This window comes from Pseudonaja textilis, chromosome 4, assembly GCF_049901715.1.
Source record: "Pseudonaja textilis isolate UNSWEBS1 chromosome 4, rPseTex1.2, whole genome shotgun sequence".
Lineage (NCBI taxonomy): Eukaryota > Metazoa > Chordata > Lepidosauria > Squamata > Elapidae > Pseudonaja > Pseudonaja textilis.
The window spans coordinates 10675416-10689847 of record NC_141993.1 but is presented as its reverse complement, the minus strand read 5'-3'; the positions used below and the strand labels follow the sequence as shown (position 1 = coordinate 10689847).

The window sequence follows — 14432 nt, the reverse complement described above, 5'->3', positions numbered from 1 at the left end:
TTGCACAATAACAAATGGTGAAGATTAATATTTTTAATGTACTGGAAATTCGGATTACAAAAACAAGATGGCAGTATCGAGGGAGACAGAAACATGGAGTCTGCCTCTTGAAGTCACAAAGGTCCTTTAAGTCAGTGCTTCCCAACCATGCCAACTTCAAAACGGATGGACTCCAACTCCCAGAATTCCCCAGCCAGAATGCTGCAGGTGAACAAGGTTGAGAAGTACTGCTTTAAGTGAAACAGTGAAGAGCTGGCTTAGGGCTGTTTCTGGGATGCCGACTGTGTCTGTACCTGCATGGGGATTACTAAACAGGCCAGCCTTCCACTAGCAATTACAAAACCGACAAGAATCACTTCCAGCCACCATCATTCTTGTCAATCATCTCCATTTAACAACCCTATAATCCCTTGCGGGGTGGAATCTGGGCAACTGAATGGAACTGAGTGTTTACTGGCCAGATGCCCTTCCTGTCACCAACGTGGAGCTATATTTAGCAGATATATTCTCATCGTGCCCAGAGAAATATCTGCCTCTACCTAGGATTGAATTCACAGCCTCCTGATTGTGTGAGGCAAGGGCTCCATCTCACCAGTCGCCCTCATTCTTGCCAATGTTGCTTATTATTTTTCAGCAGACCCATTCAAAACACTTTCCACCTTTCCCACTCAAAAAAAACCCCAAAACCCCGAAACCAAAGCTCTGTCACACAGACAACTTCAGAAAGCAGAACCAAATGCCTTTCCTTCAGCTGCATCGAAGCAAAAAAGGCAAACCCCAACCAATAACAAGGCATCGACGTATACCATTTTCTCCTTATTCCAGTTCCACGTCCATTTTCTTTAGGACATTTCATACTTACACTTTCCAAGACCCGTAAACATCTCTCTGCTCCCCAGAGCGAAGCAACCAATTTCTCTTCGTTCTCATCGCTGCTTAAATGATCCACACATTCTTTAACTGAGAAACGAAAGACAGGGATGATTATTAAGCCGGTTAAGACATTTTGTAAGATTGTTTTTTTTTTTTTTTTTCACTCTCCCAAAACGGCATAAAGCTCTTATCAACAGACTGTGATACGTTCCGGTTATAAAATGTAGGTACCTTTTACGACAAAATTAATACCTTTATCTACAATATGGTCGAGACCACCTAGAAGTCGCAGCTCTTCTTTAAACCAGTCGCCTGCCCGTTTTGAAGTGAGAGAGAGAAGGGTCTCCATTGCCAAATGACCGGTCTAGAAAACACACAAGTGAAAACTGGCTATAAATACAGCCAAAAGGCAAAATCCTCTCACAAAACTGAACCACTGACAAAACTTATATGCGGCTCAAGGCAGATTTTCCCTCCATATACAATCAATGTTGACTAGAAATACACCTTGTGTAACTATAACTGCTGTTTCTCTGCATTTTCATAGGATTTTTTTTTTTTTAAAAAAAGGGTAAAATCAGTGCTCACCGTTATGTTTTCGAGATCCAGGTGTTTATTATGAACAGTTTCACAGAGTCTTCGGATTTTTTCCTTGATTTTGTTCATGTCTTTTTCATTAAGCAACCTGGAGGAGGAATCCTGCTCAAGCTCCAGAAGTCGGATCATTAAATCTAAGCTGGCTCTGTCTAGATCCATGTTTAAGCGATCTCTGCTCAAGATATACATTAAAGCTGCTGTACAAAGCGATAGGTTCTTCAGCAAAAGAAAAAGAACAGGAAAAAAAAGGAGTAAGCCTTTTGAGTAGGACAAAGTGACACCAACCTTCTCGTTTCAAGACGTTTTAGAAGAGCCAGAGAGGGTTAGCAATAATTCAGGGTCATGAATTCACAACTCAAAATGAAAGCTAACTAAGTTTTCCTGACTAGTGAATTTTACTATTGTCCTCTTTTACTTAAAATACATTTCGCATAGAATCCACCTCCGTTCACATGAAATAAGTATTTTCTCCTTATGTTCAGCAATAGTAGCAAGGGCAATTTCATGGACATATCTGCATGTTATATGCGCATGTGTCTATTATTGCATGTAACTTCTGTGCAAAAATTGTGGGATAATTATCCCCCCAAAAATCTATACCACAGACATTTTTATGCTCAATTTAATGCTGCCACATCCCATCTGAAGGATGCAGTGCACGCTCAAAGCGGCGTCTTTTGCTTCCCTTCAAAAATTTAAATCAAGCTGCTCAACAGCGCCCTGCCCAATCTTTCTCCTTTGCATGGTCCTGAATTCAAAACGCCTCGTTCTGACAACCTGGACATTTCGATCGTCTGGACCTTCTGAAACATTTCCAATATGATCAAAAAACACCCTGTTTCCCATGCCAAACAGCTGTTTCGTACTCAAAGCTACGGTTCTGGACCCAGAGAACCAGGCACTCAGAATTCAGAGTGGCACCAATCCTTTCCATATTGCTAGTAGGCTGATTCTTCTAAACGAGGAGACACCCTTGATATAAACAGTTTCAAAACAGTTGCTATGGAATGCAACTGTGCTGTCCTTGTCTGGCAAGGACAAAGCCTGGCACTTCCTTGTGGGAGAAATATTTTGATTTCCCGCTTTACTTTTATTTTAAAAAAATGTTTTTTTAGAGATTCAAAAGGCCCCTATTGTTATTCCGAAGGACACATTAGCAAGAGTAATAGATGTGATCCTTTGTTGTTGTTGTTGTTGTTTTCGTTCCTACCTGGGTTTGTTTTCTCTGCCACTTTTATTTCTTTCATTGTGTTCTTTTTTTGTTGTTTGTACATTTGTGTGCGTTGCTTTTTTCTTGTGAAATGTTTTTAACAAATCCTTCAATTGTTCAGAGTTGCTAGGAGTTGGGCAGCGTGTTAATTTAACACATTATTATTATTACATTGTATGTTGAACACAGGGAAGCCTGCAAACGGCACCTTTACAATTATTTTAAGAGTGGATGACATCAGCAGCAGAAATGGACAGAACTTAAAAATAAAACTGTATTTTTAGTTTACGGTTCCTAATCTTTCGGTGTATGCAAAAAACAGTTTCCTCGGAACAATAGCCAACTGAAAACCCAGTTTTGAACCACAGCGAATGATGGGAGGGAGACGTACCTGGTGGTGCTGTGAGTCATCCAGTGTTTTGAAGACCATTGCAACCATTCCGTGTGCTCTCAAATGCATTCGGAAACTGGGCATGGCGCACTTGGTCGCCAGACTGATAACACTAAAATGAATGAATGAATGAGAATTGAGCAAACAGAAAAGCAGATAGGTGCTTTATGCAAAAGGGAAAGCAGTAATATACTGCTAACCCATCAGAAAAAAAACTGAAAATATACGTATCTTTATTAAGAGTCTGCAAGACAGGATGCTATGAAACCATGTATATGAATCCTTATGAAGGATTCTGCAAAACTGGTTGCACAGTCCAATTGTAACATTTTGGTCCTAATAAATATACTAGCTGAATCAAATGAGGCCACTATCTGTAAATTACTTTTTTGTTGTTGTTTCTCTTTAATCATGGTTAACATGCTCTCAATGGCTTTAGAGGGGAAACGTAGAACACCATCATGACACAGTGATGTTTATCTCTGTTTATAGCTAAAACAGATTACTTCTGCCTAGTTACATACTGACAGGTTCAATACAGTCAAATTGTATGCATTTTGTGCTTTAAAAAAAATCAGTAAAATTAGCTGCATTACAAATTGTTAAAATTACTCAGAATTGATGCAGTCATTTAAGGAAGGTAAAATGACTGAACAAATACACTAATCCTTTACGAAACATGAGATGTTTCTTTTCAGTCTCATATTTCATACAAATGTGTTTTTTTCGACAGAAAACCTATCAGAAACAGAACTACAGCTCTCGCTTTCAAGCAAGAAAAATGAAGTCATTTCCTTTTCAAGAACTGCTTGCTTTTTTTTTCTGCTAAACATCAGGAAGAAAAGCATTCTTCAAGCACACACATTTAATACTGCTAGCTGGATTTCATCTTTGGAATAAGTAAATAAATGCCCCAAATATTGTTAAGATAGTGTTCCAAATCACTGAGTATTATGAAAGGCTAATGTGCATATTGCTTAGTCTTTAGGTTTTCTCAGTGGGTTTTAAAGTACCTTGGATTTGACATTCTGATGCTCTTTAAAATGTTTTATCACTAAAATACACATGGCAAGGAAAGGAAACACATCGTTTTTCTTCTACAATTTTCCCATAAAGTGTAAAAGGTAATCAACTGCACTAGAATGGTGTAAAAGAAAAAAACTAGCTTTTTCTCCAAGGAAGATCCAGCAAAGACTTCTTCTCCCAGTAATTTCAACTCTTCGACCTCTGAAATTAGCAGAATCCTTAGTCAAATGCCTCTTATAGGAAGCAGTATGACGAGAACTGCAAATCTTGCCACCCAACTCCAGCCACATTCCTATGGTCAGGATTAGCTACAGACATCCAACTGTCCTCTTTTAGTAAGCTAGACGTGAACTAGGCATGAGACAAACAACTTGCTCCAACTTGCCATTTACAGCTATCATTGTCTCTGGGCACTACAGTTCCAGTTCATCTGGATGTGGCCAGGCTGGAAAACAAAGCTATTCTCCCTGGCTAATTCTCCCATGATCAATTCTTACGGTCCATCAATTTCCCTTCCTCTTTCATCCCCCCATGTCAAGTGGAGCTGGGAGGCTCCCAAATAGACTATCAGCAAGATCACAAAAATTTCCAAAGGGGGCTGTGTGCTCAATGAGCCAATCAAATCAGGGGCTGTAAAGCAGCAGGGAAACCCTGGCAATCACACATAGGCTAATTGCACACCCATCACAGCTAGTTAAAAAGAATACAAGGAAGACCCCCTCTGGAAATGGTCACCGCTGCTTCTTTAGCGCAAGGGAGAATGTCAGCTTCAGTGAAGCAAGTTCCTTACGCCATACGCACACACAAGCCGAACTCACCTATCATGCTTGGGTTAACCATGGTTGATTTAACAAGCCTAGCTTCGCCCATCCAACTAAGCCAACGGCAATCAACTTACATGATGGCTTAGCTGGATTTGCCCACTGAGCCGCATCCTAACGCGGTATCAAGCTTACTCTCTGAATGAACTGAAGCATAGGAGATTTTTTTTCAGAGGCATCACTTTGTGCCAAGTCACTCATAAAACTCCACCTTATCATGAGGGAAAGGTTACCCTGGAATTAGACGGCTCTTAGAGAGCTGGAAAGAAGAGAGGAAACTAAATAAAGAGAACAGTCTTTCTCTCCGTTCCAGCGTCCACTGCGGTTAGAAACGGTGTTTCTTCTGGAGATTTGCCATGGAGACGAGTGACAATCTATATAACATTGTTACTGACTTTTGGCCCAATTAGGCTCTACGGCTTGGGACGAAAAGACGACCCGTTGGGACCCTTCTTGACATTTATAAGATCATGACTCACAACTCTGGAGGGTCCCCCCAGAGTGACACATTCAAAACAGCAGGGACACACCAGACAGTGGAAGTACAAGGGAGGAGTTGCTCTATGAAGTAGGTCAGAAAGGTGGCAGATCTCTTGCCTTTCCTGGTCTCCATGCAAAGCGGTCGCTTGACTCTGTCTAAGGCAGGAGTCCGCATACTTGGCAACTTTAAGACTTGCCAACTGCCAGAATTCTCCAGCCAGCTATATGGCGAAGTCCACAAGTCTTTAAAGTTGCCAAGTTTGGGGACCCTGGTCTAAGGGTAGATAGAGTAAAGTACGCTTCTTAACTAAAACACGTTTGATGTAGCATCAGTAAGACTTTTGCACCTTGGCACCAATATAAAACTTCTCAAAGTCTCCAAGTTGACAGTTTCCATTAACAAACGGCTTCCTTCCTGTTCTCACCTCCTGGTGCCATCGTACCACCATGCAATCATCTACGAAGGTTAAGAAAGAAACTAACCAAAGAAAAAATATCTCACCTAAGGCAACGGGTGTTTAGGGGCTGATTGCTCTTCAGTCCACTTAATAAATACTCAATGTCATCCGTGAACTCTTGGTTTTCTCCGAATTCTACCACATCATTGAAGTGTTTCACGTGCTGTACAACAGTGTATAACTGGAAAACAAGTAAGCAATAGGTCATCGGAGAATAAATGGCTGGTTCAGTTTGCTCGTTTTTAAAAGAGGTTTCTCAGCTTCTCGACTGGATATACCTCCGATGTTTACCTTTAAAAAAAAGCGTTATGGAAAAATAGCATGTGAGTTGTTCCACTTACTTCTTTGTCTTCTTTCCTACATTTCAAGGCAGTTACTATCTCCTGATAGGGCTGAGTTGGTAGAGTCACCGTTTTTATCACTTTGGGAGGTGGTGCTGGAGCTTTGAACACCCCGTCGTCTTTAGGAACTGCATCTTTTGAAGATCTTGCCTGTTAATGAAAAACAAGGACGTTCAAGTACAAGATGGGAAGTTTCTCCTTTCCACAAATGTGATGACCTGGGCAACACAGTCAGATAATCAATAGGAATCCCTTTATTAGCTCCAACTTTGCCCCCAAAGTCCAGGTTACCTTGTGGCTGGAGAAAAAACTCTCCCGGGAACAGCTTTTGCAGAGAATTAAGTCCAAAACATGGACAACACAAACTGTAACTTTAAGTCCAATCAAGCCAAACTGAGGTAATTAGTTTGGCTGGGCAGGAGCAAGAACTCCAGACTTGAAGGCACCGCAAAACTCACAGTTGGAAAGGCACCAGGAACATAGATAAGCAACGACAACGCAAGATAAAGTCATGTTTGCTCCCAGCAGCCTGCCGCAGGCAACCTGCCTTTCTTATAAACCGGCTTCCCAGCTGCAGCTAATGAAGGGAATCAGAGCCCTTTCCTCCCCTGCAAGTCATGCAACCCACGTTGCTCTCTTCTCCATTTCTCCCTGCATGCCCTAGGATGAAGAGGGGATGGACCCGGGTCTTCCTCTGCACTCCCTCGCCCTTGCTCTACCTCTTCCCTGCTCTGCCCAGCCGGACTTTGCCCTTCCCCAGCCTCCTCACAGCCAACGGAGCCACACTCCCACTCCCTGTCAGCTGTTCGTCTTCCTCCTCGGATTCAGACTTCGACAGGGGCATGACAACAAGACTTTAGAAGATGCAAGACTAACCCTTCAAAGATGCCAACGCAACATAAAATAAGATAATGTTATGTTTTTAAACTGTTTATTCTGAAAGATTCTAGCAAGCAACTGAAAGAAATTTACATCTGAAGTAAGGAAACCATTTATGTCTCATATTCACCATTCTATATATCTCAACTCAGAAGAAAGTCCCAGCCCAAAGATTCCAAACTAAGAAACCTGCCGATCTGTCAAAAACAAATTACCGTATTTTTCGGACTATAAGATGCACTTCAATCCCCTCACCCCCCAAAATCGGGTGGGAATGTATGTGCGTCTTACAGAGCGAATGTTGCCGAAGCCGCACCCACCCGCCAGCCCCCACCCTACGGCCTCTGCCTCCCAGCAGTTTGCCTCCTTGCAGCAAACAGCAAACAGCCTGGTCACCTTCAGCACAGCCTGATTTTGCACGAGCAGCTGACTGGCGGTTGGATCGGCCTTCTGGAATACCGACGATCAGCTGTTCCAGGCTGTGGGGATTGCCGCTACCTAACACTGCCGCCTGGAAAGGCTCGAAAATGGGATGCGTGGAGGCAGCAATAGGCGGCAGCGGCTATGATGCTGTCGCTATCCAGCGGCAATCCCCGCAGGCTGGAACAGCTGATCGTCAGTATTCTGGGAGGCAGATCCAACCGCCAATCAGCTGCTTGTACTAAATCAGGCTGTGCTGAAACTGACCAGGCTGTTTGCTGTTTGCTGCAAGGAGGCAAATTGCTGGGAGGCAGAGGCAGGTTTTTTTTCCTTGTTTTCCTCCCCAAAATCTAGGTGCATCTTATTCCAGAGTATCTTATAGTCCAAAAAAATACAGTAAATTGTTTTTGCACTTTCTTATTTTTGGCCTTCAGTTTCTCTTAAATTGAGGAGGTAAAATTAATGTTTTATTCCAGTATCATTCCACAATTTAATGTATGCTTTAATACAATCTGAACAATTTTATGCTAAGCTGAGGAATTCTCAGAGTTGAAATCCACGCATGTTAAAATTGCCAAGGTTTAAATCCTGCTTTAAGAGGAATTCCAAGATTAATCCTGAATATGTATTTTCTTCAGTTTGACAATTTATTGAAGAATTTTATACGGGAAGAGACCTCTAAGGATTTCATTGGTTCAGATTTATATTTTGAGGATGTTGGTTTTATTTACCAGATTTTCTAAAATATTACTAGGCTTACCTTTGGCCATATTTATGTAGAATGAAAATTTAACAGACTATCATCTATTCTCAGCTTCATTGGAAGGTTTTTATTTATCTCTAATAGGGTGTTAGAAAATGTATTGGTCAATATATAATAAAAAAGTGATTCATTTCTGGGACAAACACATTTAAGCTCTGTTGGGGTGCAGATTGGATTTTGTTATCATAGGTCATAAATATTTTACACTATGGAGGAATTCTTTAAAAACTGGCAGCAGAACATTATATTGGAAAGTGTGAGAGGAGTCAGGAATAGTTTGTTTAAATCAATTACTTGGATGGATGGGCACTGAGCAGCATTTTTTTTTTTTGTTGATAAGTATTACAAAAGGGGTGTATACTGATTTGCTTCACATAGTTATGATTTTCAAAGCTGTGACTGGCACAAGTTGGTCTGGGGAAAAAATATATTAAAAAAATGTCAAAAAGGAGATATACTTGAAATATATGTTGCAACTGGAAGGAAAGAGTTTAGCTACTTTCTTTATTCTAAGAGACCAAAAATTGTTATGTTAAAAAAAAACAATCTGAAAGGGCTTTTACGTTTTCTGTGGGAAAGGGACTTTGAGTAACAATATTAATTTACCAGAGAGAAAAGATCTATTCCTGTGCTTCCTACAGGAATTCCTTTGACTTTACTATTTTTTTAAAAAATAATGCCCTTGCCCAAATTTTCTGCAATTTAGATAGAGGGTAGTATTCGACATAGATTACCACCCACTTATTCCTTTGGTTTTCGCTAACCTTTTCCTGCTGTTCTATTGAGAGTTTTGTTCCTATGCAATCCAGCCAACCAAAAACATTTTGAGTGGGTTTGTTGGATTCCAAACTTGAATCAAAGCACATTTTCGGCTTTGCCTTCCTTCCTATCAGATCCCAAAATGTTCTTCCTCAGAATGACTGAGATATTTATAAAATTTGACATGGCAATCGGATAAACTGAAAGTTGCATGATGCTTCATTCCCTTCCCTTTAATGAAGCAAGAATATTTGAAATTAATTTAAATATATATATATATATATATAGTTCATGTGAAGAACAGTTCATGCTGGCTGGGGAATTCTGGGAGTTGAAATCCACCATCTTCAAGTTGCAAGCTTGAGAAACATTGGTTTAGATCAAATCACGTATCCAATACAGACACAAAAACATATAAAGGAATGTTTAGGTCCAACTATACCAGGGGTGTCAAACCCAATTTCATTGAGGGCCGCATCAGGGCTGTGGTTGGCGGGGGGGGGGGGAGAGTGGCTGACTGTGTGGGTGTGGCTGACTAGGTGGGCGTGGAAAGCTTGACAACACTCCCCAAACTGCTGGCATGTTTCCTCTTTGCATTGAGTCGACCGGGCCAAAGCCATGCTGGCCTAATTGGGTAGGGCTGAAGCTACATTGGCCTGATCTTTCCTCTTCGCACCAAGTAGACCGGGCCGAAGTTTCGCTGGCCTGATCTTTCCTCTCTGCATTGAGTAGACTGGGCTGAAACGATGCAGATAGACCGGCCAAATCCAGCCCGTGGGCCTTAAGTTTGACACAAGATACAAACAGGAGAAGCTAATAAGCAAAGTTCAACTGAAAACATTTTGTACAACCTTAAAAAAAAATTATTCAAGAAAAAAACTTTACCTAAGATATTATGCTTTTTAATTAAATCCAAGGCCATTATCCTTCTCTTTCCTCCCAAAATATGTATGGCACAAGTCTGACCATTTTTAAGTGAGTCTCCAATGTTGTGGTATCAGAAATTCTTTTCCAGAACTTAACTGCTAAAATCGGCAACTGTTGTTCAGAATATTTCTTTCTATTGGTGAATGCACGTGGCCTTAACCTTTGAATTTTTCAAGAAAGGCAGTCTAAAAATACCATACTCACTGGAACATTGGGATTTTTCAGCACTTGTGATGCTGGAAGAACCTCAGATTCTGGCTGATTCCAATGTCTAGCATTGTACACAGCTTTTGTTGGTGACTGAAAATTAAAGCAGAACATTAATAGCTGAAAGGTACCCAGTTTGTTCTTCAGAAATATTGTATGTTAAAGGTACCGATTGACAGATTTTATAACGGTTTCTTGTCTCAAAATATTGTAATATATTATTAGAATATTATATTAATATACTTATATTATTTCTATACTAAGAAATATTGCCTTAAAATATTTTCTATATTTTAATTTTAAATTGTAAAGTTAAGTTGTAAACATCAAAACTGAAATCCCATTTCATTGCTTCAAATTTCAAGAACATGTCATTAGTTTTGTAAATTTTAATGAAAAAGGTATGAGAGAACTTTTCAAAATTATTCCATAAGAGAGCAAATCTTGAAAACAATTCTAAAAAAGTCCCACATATCTTATACCTTTAAATTAATGTAACAAGCCGTAACACAATATATGGGAACTACAAAATCATTTAGCATTCAAGTCCTTGTATAAATATGCTTTATAGCTCTCCAGTTGTTAAGAAACTGTACAGTATTGCACAGGTTAACCAAAAAGTCCAGACACCTATCGTGTCATATGATCACAGTCCAGATGCTTGGCAAACTGGCCCAGGCTACCAACTATCATACGGTCATAATTTGTGACCTTTGTCAGCTTCAAGCAAAATCAGTGGGAAAGCTGGCAGGAAGTCAAAAATCATAAGTCATGTGAAGTTCTCACTTAACAACTGAAAGTGGGAACTGCCAGGACCATCGTTGTTAAGTAGCACGGTCACCTAAACACACCACACTTTATGACTGCACTGCTTAGTGAAAGAATTCTGGTCCCAATTATCATTTTTAAGTAAGAACATTTGCCACATAGTATGAACCGCGCGTAGTTTTTTTCATGGTTAATATTGTATTTTTAATGGACATATATGTATATAATGGTTACAGAGACTCAGCTATGTCTTAAAACTACCTTTGAAAAGGCAATCAATTTATGAAGCCGATTTTAACATTCCTACTTACCCTCTTTGGTCCACTAAATATTTTTCGTGTGTTTTCTTTAGACTTATCGCCTTGTGAATTGGTAGATTTCTTATTGCTTTCCAGAACACTGGATGAATCTTCTGCAAAATCCATCAGCTCTACAAGAATAAAGGTTATATGGTTAACGAATAACAGATCTCATTTTTTTAAAAGGGAGTCTGTTTCAAAGATGAAATGATTAAGAGCAAGAGCGTCTGCTTGAAAAAAACAGCAGCACTTTTGAGAGGAGGGTGCTAAATACATTTTTTTTTTAAAAAAAGTGGCAGCAAAATTTACCTATTTTATCTCCAGGAAAACGTACAGCCACCTTCTTTTGACTTAAAACCACAGTAGCTTCAGGTTCTTCTATATTTTAAAAGAGGAACAGAGGACTCCGGATTACAACTATGGTTGAGTATGTAACATTCCCCACAATGATAAAAATAAAAAGGGGAGGAAAGACTGTGAAAATGAGGGGAGAGAGAGAGAGAGAGAGAGAGAGAGGGTGACAGCAGGGACACATGAAATTACAACCAAGGAGGAAATAAACTACTCTATCTTATTTTTTTAAAGAAAGCTAGAACCTTTCTTTGGAAATAGTGGTGCATTTGGTGAGGCTGACAAGAACTTCACAAATCAGCCTACTGAGAAAGAAAAAAACTTAAATGCATGCTTAGTAAAATGCCAGCTAATCGCCAATGTCCATGTCACCAACAGCTGCTCTATACAGCAATTTTCAGTTTCTAATAGCAGAAAGCATCTTAATTTAGCATTAGCCAAATGGTGAGTGACGCTAACATCAGCTTCAAAATGGCTTCATGGATATAAAAGCTGAACACATCAAGGCAAAATAGTAGAACTGTCACCATATGAATGACTATATACAAGCAGCAGAATTGTTTCAATATCTATCTACCCCTGCAAAAGCTTCTGTATTTAGAGAAATGTTTTTTCCTCAACTGGTAAAAAGTTCAGAATATCCAACACCTATAACTTATTAATCAATAAAACTGGATTTCTATGGAAGCGAAAGGCAATCACAAAATAACAATATAAAACTTTAACAAGAAAACAGTCTCAAAACCTCAGTGAAAACATCCTGATGAACTGAAATTATGTACTCCCATTTCGTAAAATAACATTGATTTAATAATTACTACATAGGAAGGGATTTAACTGCAATCCCCACCCTTTCAAATATAGAGGAGGATTTGAAGCAGTAGTCACAAAGATGTATTGATAAGTATTTTTACCCTCCCTATAGAAACTGACTCTATTTTAATTTTTAATGCATTCGTATTTTTGACTGTACAACTTTTTAAAAGGCATGCGCTTCTTCCCAGTAATCTGCCTCTTAATAACTTCCATCCTTTTCCAAAACCCCACTTTGCATGCAGGAAATTAGAAACAGGAACTATGTGTTTGCTAAAATGTTTTAACTTGAAAATAGCCTTACCAAGAAAGGATCATCCCACACAGTACCCTCCCAACCTTCTTGCCACAAATCCAGAAATATTGCTTTGATATGGAAGGACAAATATCATTTTTAGGCAACCCTTTCATCTGGAGGTTTTAAGAGTAGGAGGGGTAAGAGTAGAAATCATGATACACATGTGCAAATACACCTACTTTTATCTGTGTAGTCTCTGACATTTGATAACCAATAAATTAAAAGTAGTCAGAAGAGGATGAAAATCAGAATGTTTTGCTTACTAGACACTGTTTGAAACCTTAGAATTATATATTTATACCTAATGCATGCATCCATTACTAACAGACAGACCCTTCCCTTTAACTGAGGAAAAAGCCCACCACTTACAAAGACATATTTTATAAACTGTTTGTAATCCGAAAGCGCAATTAAGTTGAACAGCAGAGTAGTATTTGTTTTGAAAGCAGTTCCTGTGTTTAATAATAGAGAAGGCAAATCAAGAAAGCAATTGGGGGGGTAAAAATCCAACTATAACAATAACTTGACAGTGGCACCAAGAGCCAGAGAGATATTGTACTAATTCTTCTTCCCTGGGTACGTTCAAATGGAAGCTGGACATTTTTTAAAAAAAAGATGTAATATGCATAAAGAAGCAAAGTGGAGAACAAACATATTGGAGAGGAGATGGAAACAAACAAACAGCAAAAGAGAATGCATGTAATATAAATTAAACACTATAAATTAAAGTGATAAAGGAACAGATTAACAAGGAGATTGTTACAAATATCAAGGATCATCGGTCTCTGGAGGGTGAAATACGTAACCAAGCCACGTATTCAAATTGCCCAAGCATATAATTCAAAGCCACCACCTTCTAACAATAGCAATGGGCAGAATGTTGTCCACCTTTTCTCTTCCCCAAATTTTAACAAGGCTTGAGCTGAAAGACTGCAAAAGAATAAGGCTGTTTTCCAAGGTGAAGTCAATTTGTTCATGAGGAGAGACTGAATTTGTTTCAACTCGTATTTCAAAAGACTAATTTTCCCATGGCCTACTCAGAAAGCCTCACTTGGGTCCAGCATAGAGCCAAAAAACAAAAAAAACAAAAAAATGGAATCATAGTTTTGAGTACTGCAGAGCGAGAAAAAAGTCTTAGCTCCAAATTATTTATTACACTCCAACTAGCACAGGAGGGTTTATGGACACAGACGGCTGTTTTTTGATCTTGTTGATCAAGACTGAAAGCAGATTTCTAAATATTTGGAAACCTCAAGCAAGAGACTGCTGATTTCCCAAAACGCAACTGTTTGGGGAATAAGATTACCTTCACTTAGTGGACGTAAATTGCAACTGATTAAGACAACAGAATGTTGCTTGAAGACTGAAACCTCCAACAATCACTAATCTAGAATGACAGCAGTGTCAACATAGAGGCATGGAGGGGGATTAGGCTCTGGGGTAGAGCCTGTATCACACAATTAATATGTTTAATAAAAGGGGGAACTCCTCTTTAAAGTGGGAATAAATAAAGACTTCCACTTGTAGCATCTGTAGGTGTCAAGTGTTTTTGTAGAATATAGCTGGAACATGTATGTATATGTATGTGTGTGTGTATATACATACATACATATACATACACACACACATATACACACACACAGTTTTTGTGGGTACTTACATGTATGGTATTCAGCTTTGTTCAGGTATTTTCCCACATCATTACAGTTGTGCTTTTAATGTTGTAGCAATGTTTCGGCAGAATCTCATCT

General features: G+C 39.3%; 1 protein-coding gene across 2 annotated transcripts in view; it reads right to left on the bottom strand.

Annotated features, from left to right (window-relative positions):
• WAPL (WAPL cohesin release factor) overlaps positions 1-14432 on the bottom strand; it is a 41675-nt gene that overhangs the window by 12392 nt on the left and 14851 nt on the right. Inside the window, exons 4-12 of one of the 2 annotated variants that reach the window (XM_087932228.1) lie at positions 11529-11597; positions 11232-11350; positions 10150-10245; positions 6198-6347; positions 5901-6037; positions 3072-3183; positions 1462-1686; positions 1126-1237; positions 863-960 (exon numbers count right to left, since the gene is read on the bottom strand). In XM_087932228.1, the coding sequence (XP_087788354.1) occupies positions 863-960; positions 1126-1237; positions 1462-1686; positions 3072-3183; positions 5901-6037; positions 6198-6347; positions 10150-10245; positions 11232-11350; positions 11529-11597 (1118 nt within the window). The remainder of the gene's footprint in view (positions 1-862; positions 961-1125; positions 1238-1461; positions 1687-3071; positions 3184-5900; positions 6038-6197; positions 6348-10149; positions 10246-11231; positions 11351-11528; positions 11598-14432) is intronic. The other variant, XM_087932229.1, reaches the window with a different exon arrangement.